Source organism: Saccostrea cucullata, unplaced genomic scaffold (genome assembly GCF_032062105.1).
Source record: "Saccostrea cucullata isolate Sc308-1 unplaced genomic scaffold, CSIRO_AGI_Scuc_v1 ctg3716, whole genome shotgun sequence".
Taxonomy (NCBI): Eukaryota; Metazoa; Mollusca; class Bivalvia; order Ostreida; family Ostreidae; genus Saccostrea; species Saccostrea cuccullata.
The window spans coordinates 102,908-125,880 of NW_026918329.1; the positions used below are offsets into that span (position 1 = coordinate 102,908).

A 22,973-nucleotide genomic window follows, 5' to 3' on the forward strand; every position below is an offset into this window, starting at 1 on the left:
AAAAGGCAGCAACGGTTTACTAACCAGTTTCTTGTAAATTATCCCCCATAAAACTTCTTACCCGTTGTCAGAGAGGGTCTGGAGTGGTTTTCAATCAACCGTCACAATGACGTTAACGCGAAACAGGGCCATGTTACGAGCGGGTTATTCGTCCTGCACTCCTTTAAATCGCCACCTTACTACCACCAAATCAATTAATTCATAAGGAATTTGTTGTAAGAAAACAATTCCGCAATTTGTTTTTTGAGCCAATTAACTTACTGTTGTATTTCTCTCACTGGCATATGCGCACGCCGTTTGACTAATTTTTTTGCCTGGTTACACATGCCCAGTATAGCCACGGTTTGAAAGATAAACACTCTGATGAAATTCCATGCAAAGGAGAAGTAAGGCTCTGACAAATGCACGGGAGGGACATTGAAGATAATGAGAGTTTTCGATTTTCACTTTTGGGGAGGGGGGGGTATCGTCATTTTGAGCTTCAATAACTAATGAATTATTAGACAAAATCAAATGGGAATTTGGTTATATCTTTTTGAAAGATGATTTTAAAAGTTCTATAGAATAACTAAAACATATTTTAAGAAAAACTAATTTAATTCACCTCAAAAGTTTACCCTGCGTTTCTTTTTCCTTTCAGTATAAATTCATAATAACAATGTATATAGGCTCTATCAAAAGCTCTGTTCCATAGTTAAACCTAGTTTGTTGAGAAAATCTCTATTATTAAATACAGGTTCATGTATTATTGAATACACATGTATTTTGTTACATAGAAAGAATAAACAATGGTATGTGTTTTAATGTACATGTAGTTTACTTTCACCAGACTTTATCTAAATCCGAAACACCTGTACTAAGAAAAGCAATTTAAACACAGCATATTTTAATTTGACTATTCAAGGCAACTTAATTCATCAAAATATGACCAATCCATAAACTCCTTAAAGCGGCAACAAGAACATTTAAGACTATGACTTAATGTATGTAAGTGAGATTTGTGATAAAGATTTATATGGTCTTATTTGTCATTGTCTTATCAACATATAAAAACCTTTATATTTTCTTATGTATTTACATACCTTGATACTTTTAAATGATTTAAAGCATCTTTTCAGTCGCTCGCGTGTCGCAGTGGTTAGAGTGTCTGCTCTAGATTCGCAAAGTTAGGAGTTAATCCTTACATCGCAGGTTCGAATCCCACTTTGGGACGTGGAAACTGGTCCTTCGGATGAGACCGCATAAACCAAGGTCCCATGTCACATTTAGTTCTGACATGAAAAAGATCCCTCACTGCTCAATAGCCCAAAGTGTCAAGCATAGGACTAAATTTGCAGCGCTCCACCGGCAAATGGTTGCGTCTCCTTATGAGTGAAAATTCTCGAGAGGGACTTTAAAAAACATACAATCAATAAATAAAAGCATAGACAGTCTGAGGCCTTTCTAATTATACAAACTATTTACAAATTGGAAATTCATAGTTTTATCATACAAAACAGCAATCTTTACAAGGTATTTAAAGTAACTGTTGTCAGTAACTTACAAATAAAGTCAGGAAAATCAGTAAGACGCTGAAACCTGCATGGAATCTTCTATATGACTGTTTTATTACTTCTATTTCTCTATCTCTTTGTTGTTACCGTTAACAGGATTACTTGTCCGCTCACTGAATACATGAATGATATCAAGCTGTCTATATCACCGAAAGTTTTGCTTTCAAATTTAAAGTTTCTTTCAAATTTATTCAACCAAATGATTCATTGCATTCAGTCAGCACTAAAAATATTTTTTAATGAACAAAAAAGTTCAGTGTTTGAAAAACCTATTTTTTACTTTTTGTATCTCTCAATTTTATTCAACCAGTGCTTGCATTCATGCACCATTCAAAAATGAATACAAAACTGAAAATGTTTTAAAATGACAAATATTAAATGTCTATTGAACACAACAAAAGATTCACTTGTACATTATTTGCAATCTTCTCCTGGATCACTGACTACCGAACACGGGATTTCATCTAGATATATAAGGTGCCTGAAGGAAAATCTTGGTGTTTGGTATTTAATATCATAAAAATGACCTGAGGGCTATGAAAATATGTAGGTAATTTATTATGAATTTTATAAGCGTGAATTAAACATAAAACAGAGCATGCATGAGTAAGAGGGGGTTGGGGGGTACACTATTCTGGCTTGGTTCTGCTTCCAATGTATCTCCTTCATCTCCCATACTTAAAACCAGGTTGGGTTACATAGAATTCCCTTTGTATGTCTTTCAATTTATTGCGTCTTTCCGCAAGTTTGTAAATTGTCCAATTTTTTTCACTTTCAACAATGCGGAAGATGTAAACATTCTTAACTATGAAGTCATCTTAAAATCAAGGTCGTATTCCGTCTGAAATGTTTGAAAAATAAATTTTACTTCTTGTTTGCTGCTTCATTTGATACATAATAGACTCGATAATATATATTATCTGTGGTTATGGCTAATGGCGGGTATGAACGGTAAGGAGGGTTTGTACACTCCTCCTAGGCACCTGATCATATTTCTGGTAATGTTTGCTGTTTATTCACTAGATTTATAAGACGGATGATTGCTGATCGTTATCTTTACCTTTACAGGATCTGCACAACATCAGAGATCAAGTATCAAGGAGAAGTAAGTATCCCCTGCTAACCAGTTACATTGCTATATATGTTCTCTCTGTCATGATCAGGTAGTAACTGGGAAAAATCCGTAGACAACTCAGTGTGTAAATAATGTCCTAAAACTTAGCAAGAAAAATCGCCAGTCAGCATTTGACTTAATGATAAATTGCATTTGCTGACAAGGTCAAAGTATCCATCAAGGAACTAATAATTCCTGATTTTCTTGTTTCATCAACTTGTTTGTAGATAACTTACTTTGTTTTGAAAAATGTTCATTAATAGAACATGCTCTACCGTTTCGAATCAATTGAGAGATTTAAACTCCGTATGCAGGTGATTAAGGCATAATGCTGCATAATTAAGTAAGAGAAGTTCGCGATTCAAGTTAAAGTCATCACGTTTATCATACAGCTTGCATATTAGATTACCATTTACGTCTTTTTCCAGTAAAATATCTTGGAAACAGATGTTATGCTTTATTACAAACTCACCAAGTATACATCGTATCGACATAAGAATGGAAAAAAATAATTGTTAATTGACAATACGTCGTCGATATATCTACATGTCGTGATGAAGACAAAAAATTTTACGTATAAGATTTTGCACATAAAATCAGCTTCATATGCATACAAAAACAGGTCTGCTAATAACGGGGCGCAACTTGTACAACGCGGTGGTAGTCATCGTTATGTGTAGGTATAAAATTTCTCTAAAATTATTGTTCAAACGAAACAAAAAGTTGGTATTTAAATTTCATTCTTACCATTAACCAAGTTCATAAGCTACTAGTCACTTTTTTATATTAATAAGGAGTTTTCATGCAAGTTTTAGTTTTGGTTAAAAGTTGTTTTGTTCTGTGAAGGAGTTGCCAAACGCAACCACCCTCTGGAGTTTCCCATTACTCTAGTATTTATACGGATCGGTAGTACATCATTTTAATTTGACGCTATAACATGACAGATACCACCGAATAAATAACCAAACAGCGTTAATCAATAAATTGGATTACTAATTAGATAATTCAAGCAGTTTTCAAAGGGGGGGGGGATGAAATTCTAATTGAAAATTTGAAGTCGATGTAGGCTAAAAACGGCCTAACAGAGAAGGAATATCTTAATTTAAATCAATATTTATATATCCTTGCGAATCATCTCAATGAAAATAGAACCAAAATCAGACTTTAAAATATCATCTTTCATCTTTATAGCCTTCCGGCAACAGCAAAGAAAACACTTTGCTATCAGTGAACATAAGTATATGAGTTACAATGGCATTTGGGGGGTAAAGGCGAAAGATACACTCAAAGATATTACAATACATGAACATAGTGATTTTATTCAAATAGGACAGGAGTAGTAAATAGTTAAAGGAAGAAGGATAAATAAAATAGAAAAAAGTCAAATCTTTGCAAATTTGTATATTCGTAGATTAATATAAAGGGTGTTAAGAAAGTTCATTCCAAATTTTTCTTTTATTTTCCAAAAGAAATTTGATGAGAAAATATTTACAATTTGTAATATTTCATGTTTTACAGAGTCCATTTGTGCAACTGATAAGGTTTTAACTTTTTACATTATGCGTACAAAAACTTCAATATAATTATATTAAATTTATTCAATTTACCTTTACCAATTATGATTTTATGTCATGTATATAGCATTTCAAAATTTAATCTATAGTATTAAAAAAAACGATGACCTGTGAAATTGTTTTTTCCTAAAAGTATCTGTAAATTATCCACTACCAGATCATAATCATTTTTGAGCTAGCCATGAAGATCGTCGTCGAATTGATCCTTTCTATGTATGTATCTGTAAACATTGACTCCGCTGTTATCATCTCTTTTATCATTTATTCCAACTAAAAGGAGGTGATTTTTATCGTCATAGTCAAGACCCCCTGATACATGTATCTCTTTATGTTTAGTGAACATTAATATGTAGTGACCATCTTTGTCAATCATTCGTACTGTTCCAGTTGTAGCATCAGATACCAGAATATGTGATAGTGCGTCAACACAGATTCCTAGTGGTGACAGTCCTCCATAAGAAAAGCGATGCCTTCCTCCACGATCTGTCACCACTACACGAGACTTATCAGAAACAATAATATCTCCATTATGGTTCTCCGTGATGTATTTAGGAAGTTTATACAGTTTCTTACCCTTGTTATTGTGTTCAATGACCTGCATTTGTTTTCCTGTACTATCACACCGCAATACTTTGGCATCTGTGTAGATATATTTCTTTTTATCAAATTTCATTATCCCAACGAGTAGATCCCCATTGGAGGGAGAAGAGAGCACACACTCTGCAGTCCATTGTTCTATGTTCTTTATTAGTGTATTGAGCGTTTTGTTGTCTGCAGACAATTTGTTGATATTATTATTTATATCTATGTAAATGAGATTCCCTTCAAGAGTCACCGAGTGCCCTCCAGAATGACTTTTTGAATTTTTCACAATATGTAGAGGACCATTTTTTGTGTTTATCAAGATAATACGTCCAAATATATCACTGATCCATACCATATCTGTTGTCACACAGGAAATGTGGCAAACCTCACAAAGACCCAACAGTTTAAATGATTTCTGTAACAAAGGTGCATGCATTACTTCCAGTAGCTGTTCATTTCTAATTTGTCGCTTTTTTGTCTCTTTGATTTGGATTTCTCCTAGTAATTTAATTATTTCCATCCTGTTGATTTTTCTATTCAGGGAGAAGGACAATATACCAGAAATACTCTTTTTCCTTGGGATAGGGGTTTTCTTTAAACACGTAAGGAATTGTACAGGCTTGTCTAAAAACTGTTCGAACTTGTATAAAATCACTTCCGTTTTGGTAATTTTTCTTTTTGGCTTTCCTAACTTAGATATAAGTGACCGTTTAAGCTTTTTTAATTCACTGATATCATACGCTACTAATTCAGTCAGACCTTTTAGTCTCAATGTTCTTTTTGTCATGGTTTTCTGGAGGTCAGATAACTTTGATTGACAACTTTTCTCAAAATCATATTTTATTTCTGTAAGAATTGCAAGACTGTCGAAGATAAAATCGCTTCGTATGTGAACAATTCTGTCTTTGTGTTGGTCTCTGCACATTTTATAAGCTGAGAAGATATCCAAAATTTCATGATTTAGGTGTCCATCACACTCGGTACAAATTGGAAGTCTACATGAAAAACACCAACTGTTTATGTATTTGTTTCGGTGCCTGTCACAAGACGTTGCTATCATGAAGCCACTGTACTTAAAACGGTAAATCGCTACATCGTGATATTGATAGTCTAAGTCTATCATATGTTTCTCCTTACAAAGAACACACAGATCTTGGCTGCATGTCCTGCAGTAATATTCTAGATCTCCATCACACTGAGAACATGATAGTATTTTTAACTTCGTGTAAACGTTTTTATCCATGATAACTGTAACATGTACTCCTGGTTTATTGCATTTCTGATTTTTACTCTCTGATTGTATGGTTCGTAATTCTTGCTTTGCAATCTTGATAAACATAAAAATCAAAATTCATTTTTGTTTTGAAATTTTATATGATGTTGTAAATAATAAGAATTATGATAAATCAAAATAAATGATCGATTAAGTTAAAATATGATAAAAAATTACCATGATTGAAATACTATATGAATTTTGTCTTACGTCATGATCTGAAGCTCACATTAAACAGACACTTTGAGAACGTACAAAACAGGTTTATTAATAAATGTAAATAGAGGTGCTTGTCCTCAAGTAAACAAAGTATACACAAAAGTATTTAATTTAAAACAATCCACTTTTACAAAAAGGATAGAGAGAATTATCGCCCGTTTTTCCAGTGAATATTTTTGAAGACATACAAAATCTTAACACCAGATTTACTGAGCTCGGCTCTGCATGTGACACACAAACTAGCTGTAATAACTTGAATAGATAGAAGGATAATATACACAAGTGACGCAACTGGACACAGCGGGATAACTTCTAAAATTTAACAGGCCAAACGTGATCAAATAAACGATATTAAGTGAATGAAGAATGAAGGTAATGCACGTGTCAAGTTTAATTTGGATGTTACTTTGTTAAACTAAATATAAGCCGCGCATTTGTCAGTTCATCTCCTTTTAATATGACAGCATTTTGTGTAATATAAAACTTTAGGAAAGGTAAGTAATGGAATTGGAAACAAAAGGTGTCGAGATCGACGTGTTCGTTGTATCCAGAGTTTTCGTTTTCAAAACAAATATTCCACTAAAATTATCAAATACCAGCATGTTTTATGAGCAGCAAATTATTAATTCAGTTAAAGCAGGTGTGGATTTTTTTGGAAAATTGTTGTGTTATTTGTAAATGTACTAGTTAATGTTTACAAATTATCAACTATAGCCATTTTTCTTAAAACTTGTAAAAGATATTAGTTTTTAGGCACTGTTATTCATATCCATAACATGTCTTTTTCACGTTCATCTTGGGGAACTAAAAATGTTAACTTTAATCCATAGGGGAGTCATTATTCTACGGGGGTCATTTTTCTTCACGTGGGTTATGCCAATTTTTTGGGTGACACTTTTTCTACGGACAAGATGGTCATTTTTCAACATTGAATAATGCCCGGGGGTCATTTTTTGTTGTTGAATAATGACCCGTGGCTATTTTATGACATCGAAAAATGATTCCAGGTCAATATTTTATGGGGGTCATTATTTGTCTTTACATCGGATCAAATTGGCATTTTTAGAAAATTTCATCACATTGACATTGTACGTAAACAAAATAATATTTTTAAACTAATGTATGAGATGTTGAAAAAAAATTGTATAATTTTACATGTTTGTAAGTTTTTATAATGGAACTATGTTGCATGAGACTTTTAACGTCTACAGGAAACGAAATCTGTTCTTAGTAGACGAATTTACAAGAGTATAAATAAGACGAATCAGTTAATTTTCCGTTAGTCTGCAACGTTTGGGTTTTAGAGAAGCAAGTGGGGTTTTGAAAGATGCAGATTTATTTATTTATTTGGAATTTAGTTTGGTTTTAACACTTGAAATTGTAAAGAAAAATTTTCATTGAATTTAGAGTGATCACATTTTCTATAATTTGGAAATCATGATTTCTGATTTTTTTGGGAGAAGTTGTAGAAAAAAAAAATATTTTCATGTTATTTGGAGGAGGTTATTAATTTATTATCTTGTTTAAAGGGACTATTGTATTCAATAACTTTATGCAGACTCTTCATTTTGTTTCTTTGGTACTTGTATAGAACCCTTTAATTTTGCCGACCGGCCACTCCCAACGCGTCCTCCTTGTAATGTCTAGGAAATAACGTAAAAATCTATCGTCAATTCAGTGTATGAATTATGGACTAACAAATCAGTTTGAAAAACATCAGTCAGCATTTAACTCAACGATAAATGTATTTGCTGACAAGGTCAATGTATCGACCAAGAAACTTATAAAATTAATACTTGAAGTGAGACTGATGATATTCTTGTTTCATCAACTTATTTGTCAATAAATTAACTCTTTTATTAAATTGTTCATACAAAGAACACACCATTGCATATTATGGCTTCATTAATTTTCATTGGCATCAATTTTCCTGAATTGTGTATAAAAGGCGTCATTGAGGATACGAAATTTTGTGGACTAAGGCATTGCTCATACAAACGAATAACATATTTTGTAATTCAATGACCTCTTACATTTGTGGTTCTTCTCTACAACGAAATTTTCGAAAATCGATGGTCAAAGAATATAACTGAAACTAAATTATCGTATAAAGGTATGCAGGTAATAAAGGTATATCAATTTCTGAATAAATAAGGGAAGTTGACTATAAAATTGTTATGTCATCGGGTTTTTCATAAAACTTGGTTATTAGATTACTATTAACGTCTTTATCACGAAAAATATCCAAATTTGAAACTGTGAAATTGTGAGACCTTGTGGTATCTTTAATCCCGTGCGCACCAGATTATATAGAATTGACATAACCCTAACAAAAAAATACTATAGTAAACAATAATTAACTATTGTTTGCCATAGTTAACTATAGCCCCAAAGTTAAAACTTTGGAATTTTGACTTACTATACTATAGTAATTCTATAGTTAATTGTAGTACAAAAGTTAAAACTTCGGAACTTTGATTTACTATAGTAAAAACATTGGAACTTTGATTTACAATGGTAAAAACTTTGGAACTTGGATTTACTATAGTAAACTATAGCATATAGTATATTTAAATTAGGGAAGAATGAAAATGGCCATTGTTAATTGACAACACGTTGTCGATATATCTATATGTCTAGTTAAATGCCACAACACATTTTTTTTCACGCATAAGATTTTGGAAAATTCTGCTTCATATGAATACATTAATAGTTTGATTATAACGGGCGAAATCAATGCCCATTGTTCTCCCAACAGATTAATGGAAGACCTTATCAATCAGAAACTGAATCATATTTTCGATGTCAACCTCATAGTACTTGTGTGTATAATCAGAATGTCTTTAACCAAACATCTTTGCGAATGACCAATGACAAAGTACGTAAATAAAAGTTCAATTTTTATTGAAAAGGCATCTGTCAATGATATCAAAAAGCCTGGACTTTGATATAATGTGGGGGATGGATGTGTGTTAAGTAATAAATCAGTAAATTTTGAAGATGTTGATTTTGATGAAATTTTGTGATTTCAAATAGTCCAAAACTATATCCTTCAAATTTTATAACATCCACCGTTGATGAATACCACTTCTTGAATATATTGTTGCTCAGTGCTCTTGAAGTTTCTCCTTCACTACTGTTATTATCTTTAGTGAGGAGTAAAAGAAGTGGTTTGGTTGAACATTACCGGAACCCGCTATGTATCTTTTTTAAGGATTTTTATGAGGTTTCGATATCCAATAAAGTGAAAGATGCGGTAATTCGAATTCATTTTTGTTGTTTTGGATTTTAAAAGTATTCAAAACTGACATATGATTTTGAATAATCTCTTCCTTTCATTGTCAGGATTTGTATGAAGTCTTGGAATCAAAAAGAGATATGGTTATTCAATTGCAGTTTGTTACTTTGAAATATATCAAATATATTCAAATTTGATGTTTTCCTTAGAAAACGAAAATATTCTCCTAAATAACATTACTGTTGATAACTTGAGAAAAGCAATTATTGTATGGTCGATAAAATTATAATTACCCTATCAGCAAACACAATTTATCATTGAGTGAAATAATGACTGATATTTTTTTATACGAATTGATAGTCCATTATTTATACACTGAATTGACGACATGTTTTGTTTTATTCCGATCATGACAAGGAGCACACGGTGAGTGTGAACCGTCGGCAGGGAATGCTTACTCTTTTATGGCACTTGATCCCACCTCTGATATTTTGTTGGCCCATATTTGCTCTAATTGTATTTTTGTACTGTTTAATGGATTTCCGAGCTTGAATACTTTTAGGCCTAGTTATCCAGGTTCAATCAAGGTTGTACAGGGATTTACCCCGGGATTTATTCCATACACCCTGAGGCCGAACCCTTAATTGGAGCTAGAAAAAGAATTCATTTCCTTTGTATCCAATTAAGAGCATGTCTACGAGAAAACCATGCAAGAGGTTATGGGAGCAAGGTTCTCGGATCAACTTCATATTTTGTGTGTAAATTTCTTCTATAATATGAAACATTTTGTCACAAAATTTTCTTCAGTGTGGTCTCACTTAATGGGTTAAATCGACACTGTTACTAAAAATAGAATTCTTGGTCCCTATGCATGGTGAAAACATGAATTTTATAGGATTTTATATTTCAAAATTCACTATTTTACTTGATAATGATATAAAATATCCATATATGGTTGAAAGTAACAAGATACACTTGTTTCGGAAAATTTTTCATAATCACAAACTGTGCCCTCCTTTAAGTGCAAAAAGGTCACAAATCTGACATATTTCCAGATTTTTGAAAACTGGTGAAAATATTCACTTTTCAAAAACCTATAACTCAGAAAGTGACGCTTAGAATCAACTCAATCTCATACCAATTATTAGACAACATGTCTATCTACATTATATAAAAAATCTGTTTTTGGACTCTCAAATATTTTGCTGTACTTTTTACTTAAAGTTGGACATTTTTGGGGGGAATTTTCAAATTTTCTCATCCCTGAACTTCAGCAAGGAGTTATTTTTCTGATTTAAATATTTTAAAAATCTTAATTTTGCTGTTGAAAAATATCAGTATATTGTACATTTTTGTTTTCAATCAATAATTATTTCTTAGGTGGTTAAATTTGGGGGGGGGGGGGGGTAACAGAATTGTATTATTTTTCATTTTCTTTGAGCAGGGTGATATTCACATACTGCTTAGTACCTGTTTGTCAATCAGTAGACCAAGAGTGTTCTCTCTTATCTTAAAAAAAACATTTGCTTGATAGATAATAAACATAGTACACTGATACCCTGTACCCTAACCAGGGAAATGAATTTGAATAATCTGAAATTGCACAAGAAATATAAGAATAAAAGGAAATATTCTTTACAAAGTATAATTTCCCAGACTTATATATATAATATTAGTTATGTTTTAAACACAAACCTGTCAACGAACACATGGTGACCTTTAATTTGAAAAGTCTGCACAAGTATTTGACAACTCTTTTTCCTTTAATCATATATGAAAAGCCGAAAATCATAACTGTAGCCATCTTCAAAACATTTCATGAATATCTGAAAAAAATATTTTGTTTAACGAGATTCTTCTTAATAATGCAGCCTACATATGAGGCAATAATGGTGATTTAATTAGAAGACCCACCTATCCAATTCTTAATGTACCCTATTAGTAAACAGTCTTTGAAAACCCTGGACCTATTCAACTTTTCATTCCCTCTTCATCACCCCCACAAAGGCTACTAATAATTCTGCAGATGTGAATATTTTGCAATATTGTGAGATTTATACATATATTTTTATTGCTACATGACAAACACGCACGCTGAAACATAAAGATCTAGTACATGTGTACATTTAGTTTTCTTTTGAACGTGAACTAATGCGTTTTAAACTTAAACTTTTCAGTTAATATACACGTATTCTCACCTGCTAATACCAAAGGCATGTCCGTATTATTTGATTCATTGATGTGATGATCTTCATCGTGAAATAATCATGAAAATTGACGTTCAGATTTCGGATCATCATCACCATCATGTTTACACCAAAGCGGACACACGTGTTTATTTCAATTCGTATCAACTCATACAGTGATGAGTCGTATTTATTTATAAATGCGAGTTTTTGTATTGTTAGATATAGATCTAATTAAATTGCAAATTAATAAGTATACAGTATAACAAGATACAACAATATTAAAAATCTGATTGATTTTTTTAGTAAAGATCGACGTTTTGGAAATCTACAATTTTTATCAATATTGTATATCACTTCATGAAATATGTACATCATTGCATACATGTAGATGAATAAATCAACATTCACTTCACAAAAGGCAGAACGAAAGTATATATTTGTTTTTTGAAATCTATTTTTTTTTTGTATTATGCATTTATTTCAGTAAAAAATATATTTAAATGGTCAAAAAAGTCTTATAAAAGAATTTGTTGTTTCGAGTAAGACGCAACAATTATCGACCTTGACGTTACATGTAAATATTGACCGATTTTTCCATAAAAACTATGCAAAGGTCACAATTTCAAATTATCGTGATTAAGAAAATACTGAGCGTAAGAAGAACTATAAGGGCTTGCTCTAAAGGAAATTTTCTCTACTTTTACCAGCTTTATTTTGTTTTCCCTATTTCAACACAGAAATAAAAGTAAAACTGAGCTTTGTTTAAATATTTCGAATAAAATCGAGAAAAAACACATCAGTGCAAGAAAATTCTTGTTTTTAAAATATACCTTAAAGTAATAACAATAATTTTTACATGTTTTAAAAGTAGAGAAAATATGCTTTAAGAATATACCATGCTTTCTTATAAAGTTAATCAGGAAAAAAATTGTCAGTCGTCTGGAAAATCGGCAATCGCTTTGGAAAATTCCGCCATTTTCAAAAAGTCTCGTTTGTCTTAACAACGTAAAATCGATTAAATACCGGAAATCAAGATATAATCTTTTAAGATATTTTAAAAGTAGAGAACATTTCCAAAAAGATGATATATAGATTATATACCTTCATGCTACCACAAAATAGATACGGAGATCTTATTTTCGCGAAGTCGTGTTTTAACGCGCCACCGGTCAATTTGACCGGTACGGAAGTGAAGGGGTTAAGGGTCTTTAGGCCAAATTTCACTGTATAAGTGCAAATGGATCTGATAACCCCTTGTAGGAGTTATTGCCCTTTAAGTTTTTTTTATCCTTACTATTAAACCTTATGACTTGAAAACTTTGAAATCATAGAAGCATGGGGACAACTGCATTGTGACCCTTGACCTTTAACCATGAATATTTTTTTTCAAGGTCAAAGGTCAAGGTCATTCTTTTTTTTTTAGATTTTCATTTTTTCTATGCTTTAAGGGATTTTGGTTTCTTTTTCTTGGAATTTAATTTTAAGTAGTCCCTCTTGAGAATTTTTCACTCATATGGAGACGTCACCGATGCCGGTGAAGGGCTTCAAATTTAGACCTATACTCGGCACTCAGGGCCATTGAGCAGTGAGGGTTCTTTATAGTGCCAACGCCTACCGTGACACGGGACCTACGTTTTTAAGGTCATATCCGAAAGACCCGTGACTTTCACTTCTAGTGCCGAGCGCTTGGCGAAGGAACAGTCACTATCTATGTTTACGTCTTAGGTATGACGCGGCGCCGCGATCGAGAATCGAACCCGGGCCTCCCGATCACGAAGCGAACGCTCTACCACTAGGCTACCGTGACCGGTTTTTAATTTTAGAAGTGAATATAAAATATCAGGAAGCAGTCAAAAATTGTAATTTTTTGTTGAATGTACTTAGTTATTAGGTAATATTCAAATTTTAATCTTCAATAAAATTGAAAACTAGAAATTTCCTAATTTGTTAATTTTTTTAAAACTTGGTGTTTTTTCATTTTGAGTTTGTTGCCATGACAATATGTCTGTGAAGAAAATGGCTCTGATTTTCCCTTTTGTTTAGATTGACCCTTGACCTTTGATCATGTAACCTCAAAATCTAGAGGGGTCATCTACTTGTCAAGAAACCAGTGTACTAAATTTGATGTCTGTCAAGCAAAGGGTCCTCAAGATTTTGAATGATTAAAATCTATATAATGGTATATCTAGAGAATCATAACCCTTCACCTTTGACCTTGTGAACTCCAAAGTAAGAGGGGCCATCTTCTAGGTACCAGTGTAAAATGTGTATTGTCTGTCAACCAATTATTTTTAAGATAAGAGGGAACACACTTGGTCTATCGACTCTCAAACAGGTGCTAAGCAGTATGTGAATATTACTCTTTTCAAAAAAAAATGTAAAATAATAGAATTCTGGTACCCCTCTCCCCCATTCACCGCATTTAACCCCCTTAAGGAATACTGAAATTGATTAAAAACAAAAATGTACAACATACTTGTATTTTTCAACAGCAAAATTTAGATTTTTGAAAATATTTAACTAAGCAAAAAAGAAAAACTTGCTGCAGGGATGTGATAATTTGAAAATTGAAAAAAAATTTCCAACTTTAAATAAAAAATACAGCCAAAACATTTTGAGAGTCCAAAGACAGATTTTAATATAATGAAGACAGACATGTTTTCTATTAAATGGTTTAAAATGAGATTGAGTTAATTCTAAGCATCACTTTCTGAGTTTTAGGTTTTTGAGAAGTGAATATTTTCACCAGTTTTCAAAAATCTGGACACATGCGAGTGAATCTTGTTACTTTCAACCATATATGGATATTTTATATCATTATTAAATAAAGTGCTGAATTTTTAAATATAAATTCCTATATCTTCGCTAGCCAAGGGTTTTTGGTCCACTCCGCTCCCCATAAACCCTTGGCAGATCTCATTACGAAAACATGGTGATACGGTGGCGCCATCTAGCGACATATTAGAGTTGCGCCCCTTGCAACTTCTCCATTCTTATCCAATGAAATTACGCGTTATATGTGCACCACGACAAAACATCAAATGGTGAATACATGTTGACTGACGAATCTCGGAAAAGAATTTACGATACATTTAAAGTCGAATTAAGAGAAAATCAAGAAAAGGCAATAAATGCTGTGCTATCACATCGTGATGTGTTTGTTGGAACCGTACTGGGAGTGGGTAATCGCTGGTACATGTATATGAAAGTATTCCTGTCATAAAACCAGGTATCGTCGTCATTATAGCACATTTCTTGTCAATAATGAGGGAACAAGTTGAGAAATTGAACAGCTCTTGACTTGCTGCCACTAACATTGGGAAGAACGTTAAGGAGAACGAGAAAATAGAGTCTGGGAAGTACGACTTCGTCTTTCGTAGCCCCAAGAGACTGGTGGTTGAAAGCCGATGGAGGGAGATGCTAAAATCCTCTCGGAGTACAGGGGTCGGCTTCGGTTGTTAGTGATGAATGAGGCCCATACAGTAACATTTTGGTACGATATTTCATACAGATTTTTTTTCTTTAATGTGTGGTTTTGTTTAGAAATGATATCAATACATGTAATGAAGGAATTGTAAGTAACTACTATTTTTTTTTTCGGGGGAGAGGGGAAGACAGATGAAGATCCTTTCAGGGAGTGGTTCTCAAAGATTCAGGAGCTGCGATCTTTGTGTCCAAATATTCCTGTCCTTGCGCTTACTGCAACTGCTTGACCAGCTCAAAGGAGGGAAATTTTGAAAAGTCTCTGCTTTCGACCAGGTTATGAACTTGTTCTTGATTTGCCTGACAGCAGAAACATTAATATTACTGTGAAATCCATTAAAAGTAATGATGGAGTAGAAGTGGTTTTTGATTGGCTCATTATAGACTTGAGAAAAACACAGAACAATTACCTAGACATGTGGTCTTTTGCAATAGTATAAGTGATGTGACAAAGATTTATTTTGCATCATAAAAACTGCAGACAAAACAGAATAAACTTTGAAATGTTCCACAGTAAGACTGATGATGAAATCAAAAACAAAATTAGAAAAGATATGGCAACAGCTACATTAGGATACTCATTTGTACCAATGCTGCGGGAATGGGTGTCAACTTCCACCAAGCACATATTATTGTTCACTATGGCATACCCAGGGAGCTGGAGACTTTTATGCAACAAATGGGTAGAGGTGGGAGGAACGGAAAACCCTCACATGAACTTCTGTTGTTAAAGCCACATAAAGGTTACTTAAAACATGTTGAACCAGATTTTGTTCGAATTGTGAAAGATAACAGTGAATGCCGAAGAGACATGTTATACAATGCTTTTCAGACAAAACATTGTGAACTTACACCTTTACATACATGTTGTGATGTGTGTGAGAAAAAGTGTAAATCCCAGTTGGCTACCTGTCCAGAATCACATGTTGCCATGAAAAATGATGACAAAGGAGAATCTTCTGAAGATGAGATGGAGCGAAATGTTTCAGAGGAAGAAAGACGTCTTCTTACACAGAAGTTGGAATCTTTACAGTTTACATTGTCTAACAGATCAAGTGGTGGCCTACTGAATTCAGAATTAGTCCATGGTTTTACTAAGGACCCAGTGAAAGATATTGTTTCTAAATGTCATTTACTGTTTACCGCAGAAGACATTATGCTAAAATTCCCTATTTGGTCATTCAATATAGTTCAGGAGATTTGTAAAATAATACTTGATGTATTTGGAGATGAAACAATGTACAATTTAGTAGACAGGGATAGTTCCACTTCAGATGATTGACTGTTAGGCAAAAATACTAGTATTGCAGAACAGTGCAACTATATTGACATGTAATGATGTATTCATTGAACATTTCAGTACATTTCATGAACTGTTGCTTTCCACATTGGACTCTATATTTGCTTTGTGCTCAATAATATTGTCAATAAAATTACTATGTAAGCCTTAAATTAAAGCTTTCATTTGAAAATAAATCATTCTCTTTTTCTAAGTCTTGAAAAAGTGTTTTAAATATTTAAAGGATTGTGGATATATATTGGATGTTTGAAAATAATGAAAGAAAAAAGTTAGTACATGTACATGTACAATGTTGAAAATGTAGAAAGTTGAAAATGAAGATGGAAAACATGCCTAGTAAAGAGTGAAGTGATAAACAGGCCTAAAGTCCCCAGGATCATCAAACAGACTTGCACTAAAGTCAAATTTTAAATCGCCTGAAAAATATATATTTATTATTGAATTTATCTCAAACTTTGCAAATAAAAACACTAGTTTTCCGGTAATTGATATTGAACCATTTTAATTTTGGTTTGTTTAATTTGTTTTCCACAACAGTATAATACAAATGTATTTTTAAAAATATTGACTTGATGATCCATGTTTCATGATCCTTGGGCAAGATGTGTAAAATCAAAATATCTTCAAATCAACTTTGTAATATTTATTAGTATTTATCAAAGAAAAAGACGGATCATTGATCAACTTTGTGCAATGATTGCGTTGATTAGCTTTGTCCTTTTGACAAAAAAATCTTCGAAAAAGGTTTTTTCTTTGACCAATTTTAAGGTTCATTGTCCTTTGAAAACAGAGACAACTCTCATTGGGATCATAAATATTAAATATTCCTATATCAAATATAAAAGGCCAATATAGCTTTTTGCAATACAGGGTATGCTAAAATTGTATGCGGTTTTAATTGAAGATATTATTAATAGGAAAATTATTAGCTCAAAGTAAAATTTTATATGACTGAACATTGGACATTAAGCCTTAAACTATATGACCTTTTAAGGTCAGACGAGACGTTCCTCAAAATCTGTTTTGTATATTTTCGTAATGTATGAAAAATATTCAAACTTTTAATAACATTCTGATTTCTAAACCAGTTTCTAAGCGATTTTTGAAAATCCAAAGACTTAAATATTTGAAATTGTAAAATTATTTTTCTTCCCCAAAGGATTATATAAGAAATACTACCCCTGGTATCTTGCAGAAATGCCTGGTAAGGTACCTCAATTTTTTTTGTGAGTAAACGTGTTTAAGTAGCAATACTTCCATGACAAAACTCTAGGAAAATTTTATCTGTTATTAAGTAACGTCTCATCTGTCCTTAAAGCTTAATCATATGACCAACTTTCTGAATTAAAAAAGAAACATGTTTATCATTTTTTAATAAAGTATTAGACTTCAAATACACGGCATAGCTTTCAAACAAGCATATACATGTACATATTTCAAGTCCATCGAATATAGAAATGACACTAATAAATATTGAACAGTCTCTTTAAAACACTAGCAACAGATAACAGTGCTCTAGTCATTAAATAATCTTGAATACAATTCTAATTGAGCACTTCATAAGACAGTCACTCTCTATTTTCTGTAATCTAAGCATGCAAATCAACAACTTTAATTTAATGCGAGAGAAAAAGTCCATAAAACCTGGGAAATAAAAAAATTCTCTGCCAGGAATGTAATCGAACATTTTGGCATTGTTCAGTTTAGTCACCATTTCCAAAATGTCAGAGATTTTATTTGCTTCAGGCCTTCTTGATCCCGATTTTTTCTTGTTGCATTGTGTTTGCAAATTCTCCTTAATTTCTTCTTGAATTTGATTTGTGAGTGCAGCCTTCTGAACACTGGCATAGGCTGCATTGGCTCCTTGGGAGTAAATTTTTTCTTCACAGTTTGGACCATAATTTCTAACAAATTGTCATTTGGAATGTTTTCCCATACACCCTTGTAAATTTGTAGAGCAATTCCACTTATACTCATAGGCCAATTTTGGCGATAAGATGCAATTGATGTAGGCCAAATACCTAAACAGCCATAATTGATACTTTTTGTGTTTTCCGACACGAGAGAGAAGCATCTGAAATTTCGCATTGATTGTCACTCTGTTCCCATCTCCCATTTTATATGCATCATTTGTGTCTCGAAGAAGCAATGCACATTTCATAAATGATGCTCTGTATATTGCCATATGGTCCCTTTTAGATGTTGGTGGTTGATCTTCATGATCAAAAGAGAGTTTATGTACATTTTTCAAATGTCTCTTTATTCCAACACTAGTTTTGTACTGCTTATCACAATTTGGGCACATATACTTCATCTCATTATTATCAAAGAGGTCCTTTTTTGATTTGCTTCTGAATCAAGTGCGCATGTTTTCTCTCTGATGTCATTGATATCTATTATAATTAAAAAGAAAGATGAGTTAAAACACTCTACAGCAATTTCCTAAACCTCAATTTTATTTTACTCAACTTTTTCTTAGGAAAAAAAATTATCTTGTATGCATCTGCAGAAAAACCAGCAAACAAATATTTAATAAGTATAATTGAAATGTTAAGTAATTGAAAGATATTCAGTTTATTGTACCATCAGCAATCTTCACATATTTATCAAGAATATCCTTTGCTATTCCATGGATATATGTGTACTTCTACTGATCGGAAAGAAGATGGAACAGAGGCTGGTGGCTAATAGGTGCATCTTGCAGATCCTTGATCCCCATTAAATGCATGTAAGCACCCACAATGAAGGAATCCAAGCAGTCATCCATCCAAGCATAATGAGATCTACAATACATGCTAATTAATATCAATTTAATTTTACACATTAAAAACAGAGTAGTAAAAGAAATTTTAGAATTATTTTACAACTTGTACTTTTGGATAACTTCTTCAGGACCATGTACATCGATTCTCCCTACTGTATTTCTCAGGTGACTCAGTGTACCTGGCTCTCCTGCAGATGACACTTTGTAGAACTGTTGATAGATGAACTGTAAAATATTTTTAAAAAATTAATTTCTATAATATGCTATTATAAAATATCCAATGCCATTTAATTCAACAATTAATGTGACAAATATGATGTAAATAATAAAAATGCAAATTCTGAATAAAATTTGATAAGACTGAATTTACTTCAAACAAAGTATAAAACATTGCATTATTTCTGTATTACCAATAATTTCTCTAAAATATTCTTCTTAAAAATGCTTTGACTTTGTATATGTAGTTGTCTAACAAAACAACAATGAGTTAATGAGTTAGTGATAAACAATAAACATTAAACTGTCATAAAAACTATCTACATAGCTAGAAGAAATGCAAAGCAAATAAAAAAAAAAGTCATATATATCCCCATAAGCTAAAAGTAACTGGATAGGGGCTGTTTCTCAGCTGAATGAATAAAGAAGGCATGCCTTTTATAAATGCAGTAACTGGAACTAAACCAAACAGGCTGATACCAGTAGTAGATTTATTATCCTATGTAACCCTTCGGTTCGGTGAATGACACAGTGAAGTTTACTGAATTTTGTCATACCATTGTGAAGTGATAATTGGGCACCATATGCTCTCTCAAGTTAATACATCACCTCCAAATACCCTCTTCTATAGGTTTAAAGGGGTATCATTATCTAAATCTGACCTTGCAGTACATTTTTCATGAATATATTGTAGTATATCAATCATTTCTGACAACTTATTCTCGTTTTTGTGTAAGAGGTCAATTATGGCATAGTCAGATTTTCTACCACTCTTGTTCAGGTGAGGATGATTTATGTATTGTGGAATAATTTAATTTCACTTGTATCAAACAATTTCATTGACTGAATCATTCAGAGGAACATATAATATTTTGGATAACATAACTTGCCTACGTCACAATGAGTAACGTCAAAAATGTATTACTCCGCTTGACGTTACTTTTAAAATAATGCTAAATAATGAAGTCTTTTTCCGGAGGAAATATTGACTCATTGTCTACATTAGAATTAAATTATAAGGAATGAAGCTAATTGCAACTTATGTTATCCGATATAATAAAACATGGGGCAGTTTACGCTTTTTTATAAACCGCTTTGCGGTTTATAAAGCGTAAACTGCCCCAAGTTATGTTATATCGGATAACATAAGTTGAAATAAGCTTCATTCCTTAAATACATGACTTGTTCTTATTAAGATTGTCCACATACTTGACAAGGACCTGCATAATGTGGTGCATAAAATGGTTTCCCAATTTTTTCCTTTAGTTCCTTCATGATTTGGTTGTTGATTACTTCTTTTAGATGTGATTTGTAGATAGCCCTGGCTGTTCTCTTTGGTGCATTGTGAATGGTTAAACCTCTAACAATGGCACTTAATGGACAATATCTTACCAGTTTTGTTCTTACTTTCTCTGTTTTCTTTGTTTTGAACACAACCTGTAAAATCATGATAGTTTTTTTAAAGGAAAAGTATACTGGATATTTTTATGCATTCAAATAAATATACAATTACCATTGATTACAAAAGAAAGTTATGAAATTATATATCATGTACAATAAAGTGATTGATCTACTCATTATAATAAATCTTAACATTCTAGGTTATTCAAAACTCAACTGCAGGAAATAGTTTTTCTTTGTAACATAACATTATAAATCTATATCTAAGTTGTCTACTGTTACATGATACCAAACGGTTACCTTGAGTTTACAAGGTGTGAAGGACTTTATAGTAATTGGTCTTTGAGTGTCAACGGAAGCTTTCTCTGGAGGCAAGTAAAGTCTTTTCATATCTTGCTGATCTAACTTTTTTTTTGTGTGTGTTTACTTTGTGGATTTACTTCTGAATTGTTGATTTGCATAGCCCTGCACTCTTCTGCATGTTCTGTTTGTTCTTTTTTCCGGGGTGTTGGCGAATGCACTGTAGTATTTTTTCGTGAGCCTTTGGGGTTCTAATCATATTGGTTTGTAACGACTGTTTGTGTTTTCCCCTAAGAATTCCCAGGACCTCGTTTTTTTCCCTTCTTAGAGAGTCCATTTTATGTATCAAATCCATGTCAATTTTGTACAGTTTATTAAGCTTTGTAAAACAAAATCCGCAGACATATTTCGAAAGACCATCGAGAGGCACTATAATCGAGGACTTGTGTCAACTGATTGAAAACACCAAAAGTCTCACCAAAAATAACTTGTCTGTTCTTTTTTGGAAATTCGCAACTACATACACGACAAATTTCTATGGGCGCAGCCATATTTGTTTACAAGAGTTTGATACAAGCGCTGCGATTGGCTCAGTGAGTCGAACCTGCAACCAATCATAGAATAAATCGCATCACCGTGTTTTCGTAATGAGATCTGTCAAGGGTTTATGGGTAGCTGGGTGGACCGAAAACCCTTGGCTAGAAAAGATGAAATTCCTAAAATATTCTTGTTTTTACCCTTTGTAAGGACCAGTAATTCTATTTTAGTAACAGTGTCGATTTACACCTTAAGTGAGACCACACTGAAAAAAAAAATTGTGGCAAAAAATTTCATATCATACAAGAAATATACTCACAAAACATGAAGTTGATTAGAGAACCTTGCTCCCATAACCCTTTGCATGGTTTTTTCGTAGACATGCTCTTTAGAAAAACAAGAACCATTGGTATTATCATTATTCGATACATTTAATTATTTCTTGTATATTATCTACTACAAGATCAAAATCACTTGTGAGCAAGTTATGAAAAATCGTCAGTAAAATAGTCCTTTCTCTGTATGTATCTGTATACACAAACTACGCTGTTATAATCTGTTGTTCCAACCAAGAGAAGGTGATTCTTTTTATCATATTCCAGACCCCCGGATACAAACATGTTGTTTATAATTGAGAACATCGATAAGAAGTGACCGTCTTTACTAATGATCTGAATGGTGTTGCTTCCACAATCACATACCAGGATCTGTGACAGCGCGTCCACACATACTCCTCGTGATGATAGTCGTGATCCTGAAGGAGGTCCTTTGTACGAGAAGCGACGCCATCCTTCACAATCTGTCACCACTACACAATTTTTCAAGTCAGAAACAATAACATCCCCATTATGATTTTCTGTGATATATAAAGGATGACAATACAATTTTTGACCCGTGTTATCGTGTTCAATGACCTGAGTTTCTTTTCCGGTACTGTCGTACCGAAGTACCCTAGCATCTGAATGTATATTTTTAATACTATCATACATCATAATACCAATCAGTAGATCTCCATCAGAAGAAAAACACACGCACTGTGGTTTCCATAAGTCAGTGTTCTCTATGACAGTACTATGTGTTCCGTTGCCTATAGAATATTTGTTGATATTATTACCCATGTCTATGTAAATTAGATCACGGTGATGAGTTATGGTGTGTCCTCCGGTGTAACTTAATGCATTTTTCACGACATGTAGAAGGGGACCTGTTTGGGTTTTAAAGATGATA

General features: G+C 32.7%; 2 protein-coding genes and 2 pseudogenes across 2 annotated transcripts; all 4 read right to left on the minus strand.

Moving 5' to 3' along the window:
- Positions 1 to 4,416: 4,416 nt before the first annotated feature.
- Positions 4,417 to 5,751, minus strand: LOC134263274 (uncharacterized). Its single transcript, XM_062745601.1, has one exon. The coding sequence runs from the start codon at positions 5,749 to 5,751 to the stop codon at positions 4,417 to 4,419; it is 1,335 nt and encodes a 444-aa protein (XP_062601585.1).
- Positions 5,752 to 15,389: 9,638 nt separating this feature from the next.
- Positions 15,390 to 21,760, minus strand: LOC134263283 (uncharacterized; annotated as a pseudogene).
- Positions 18,073 to 19,295, minus strand: LOC134263312 (uncharacterized; annotated as a pseudogene).
- A 471-nt stretch (positions 21,761 to 22,231) lies between the features above and the next one.
- LOC134263290 (uncharacterized) lies at positions 22,232 to 22,864 on the minus strand. Its single transcript, XM_062745625.1, has one exon. It carries the CDS (start codon positions 22,862 to 22,864, stop codon positions 22,232 to 22,234), a length of 633 nt encoding a protein of 210 aa, XP_062601609.1.
- Positions 22,865 to 22,973: the final 109 nt, after the last annotated feature.

Bases quoted from the DNA above. Each gene is read 5' to 3' on its own strand.
- LOC134263274 (XM_062745601.1), bottom strand. From the start codon at position 5,751: ATGTGCAGAGACCAACACAAAGACAGAATTGTTCACATACGAAGCGAT.
- LOC134263290 (XM_062745625.1), bottom strand. From the start codon at position 22,864: ATGGGTAATAATATCAACAAATATTCTATAGGCAACGGAACACATAGT.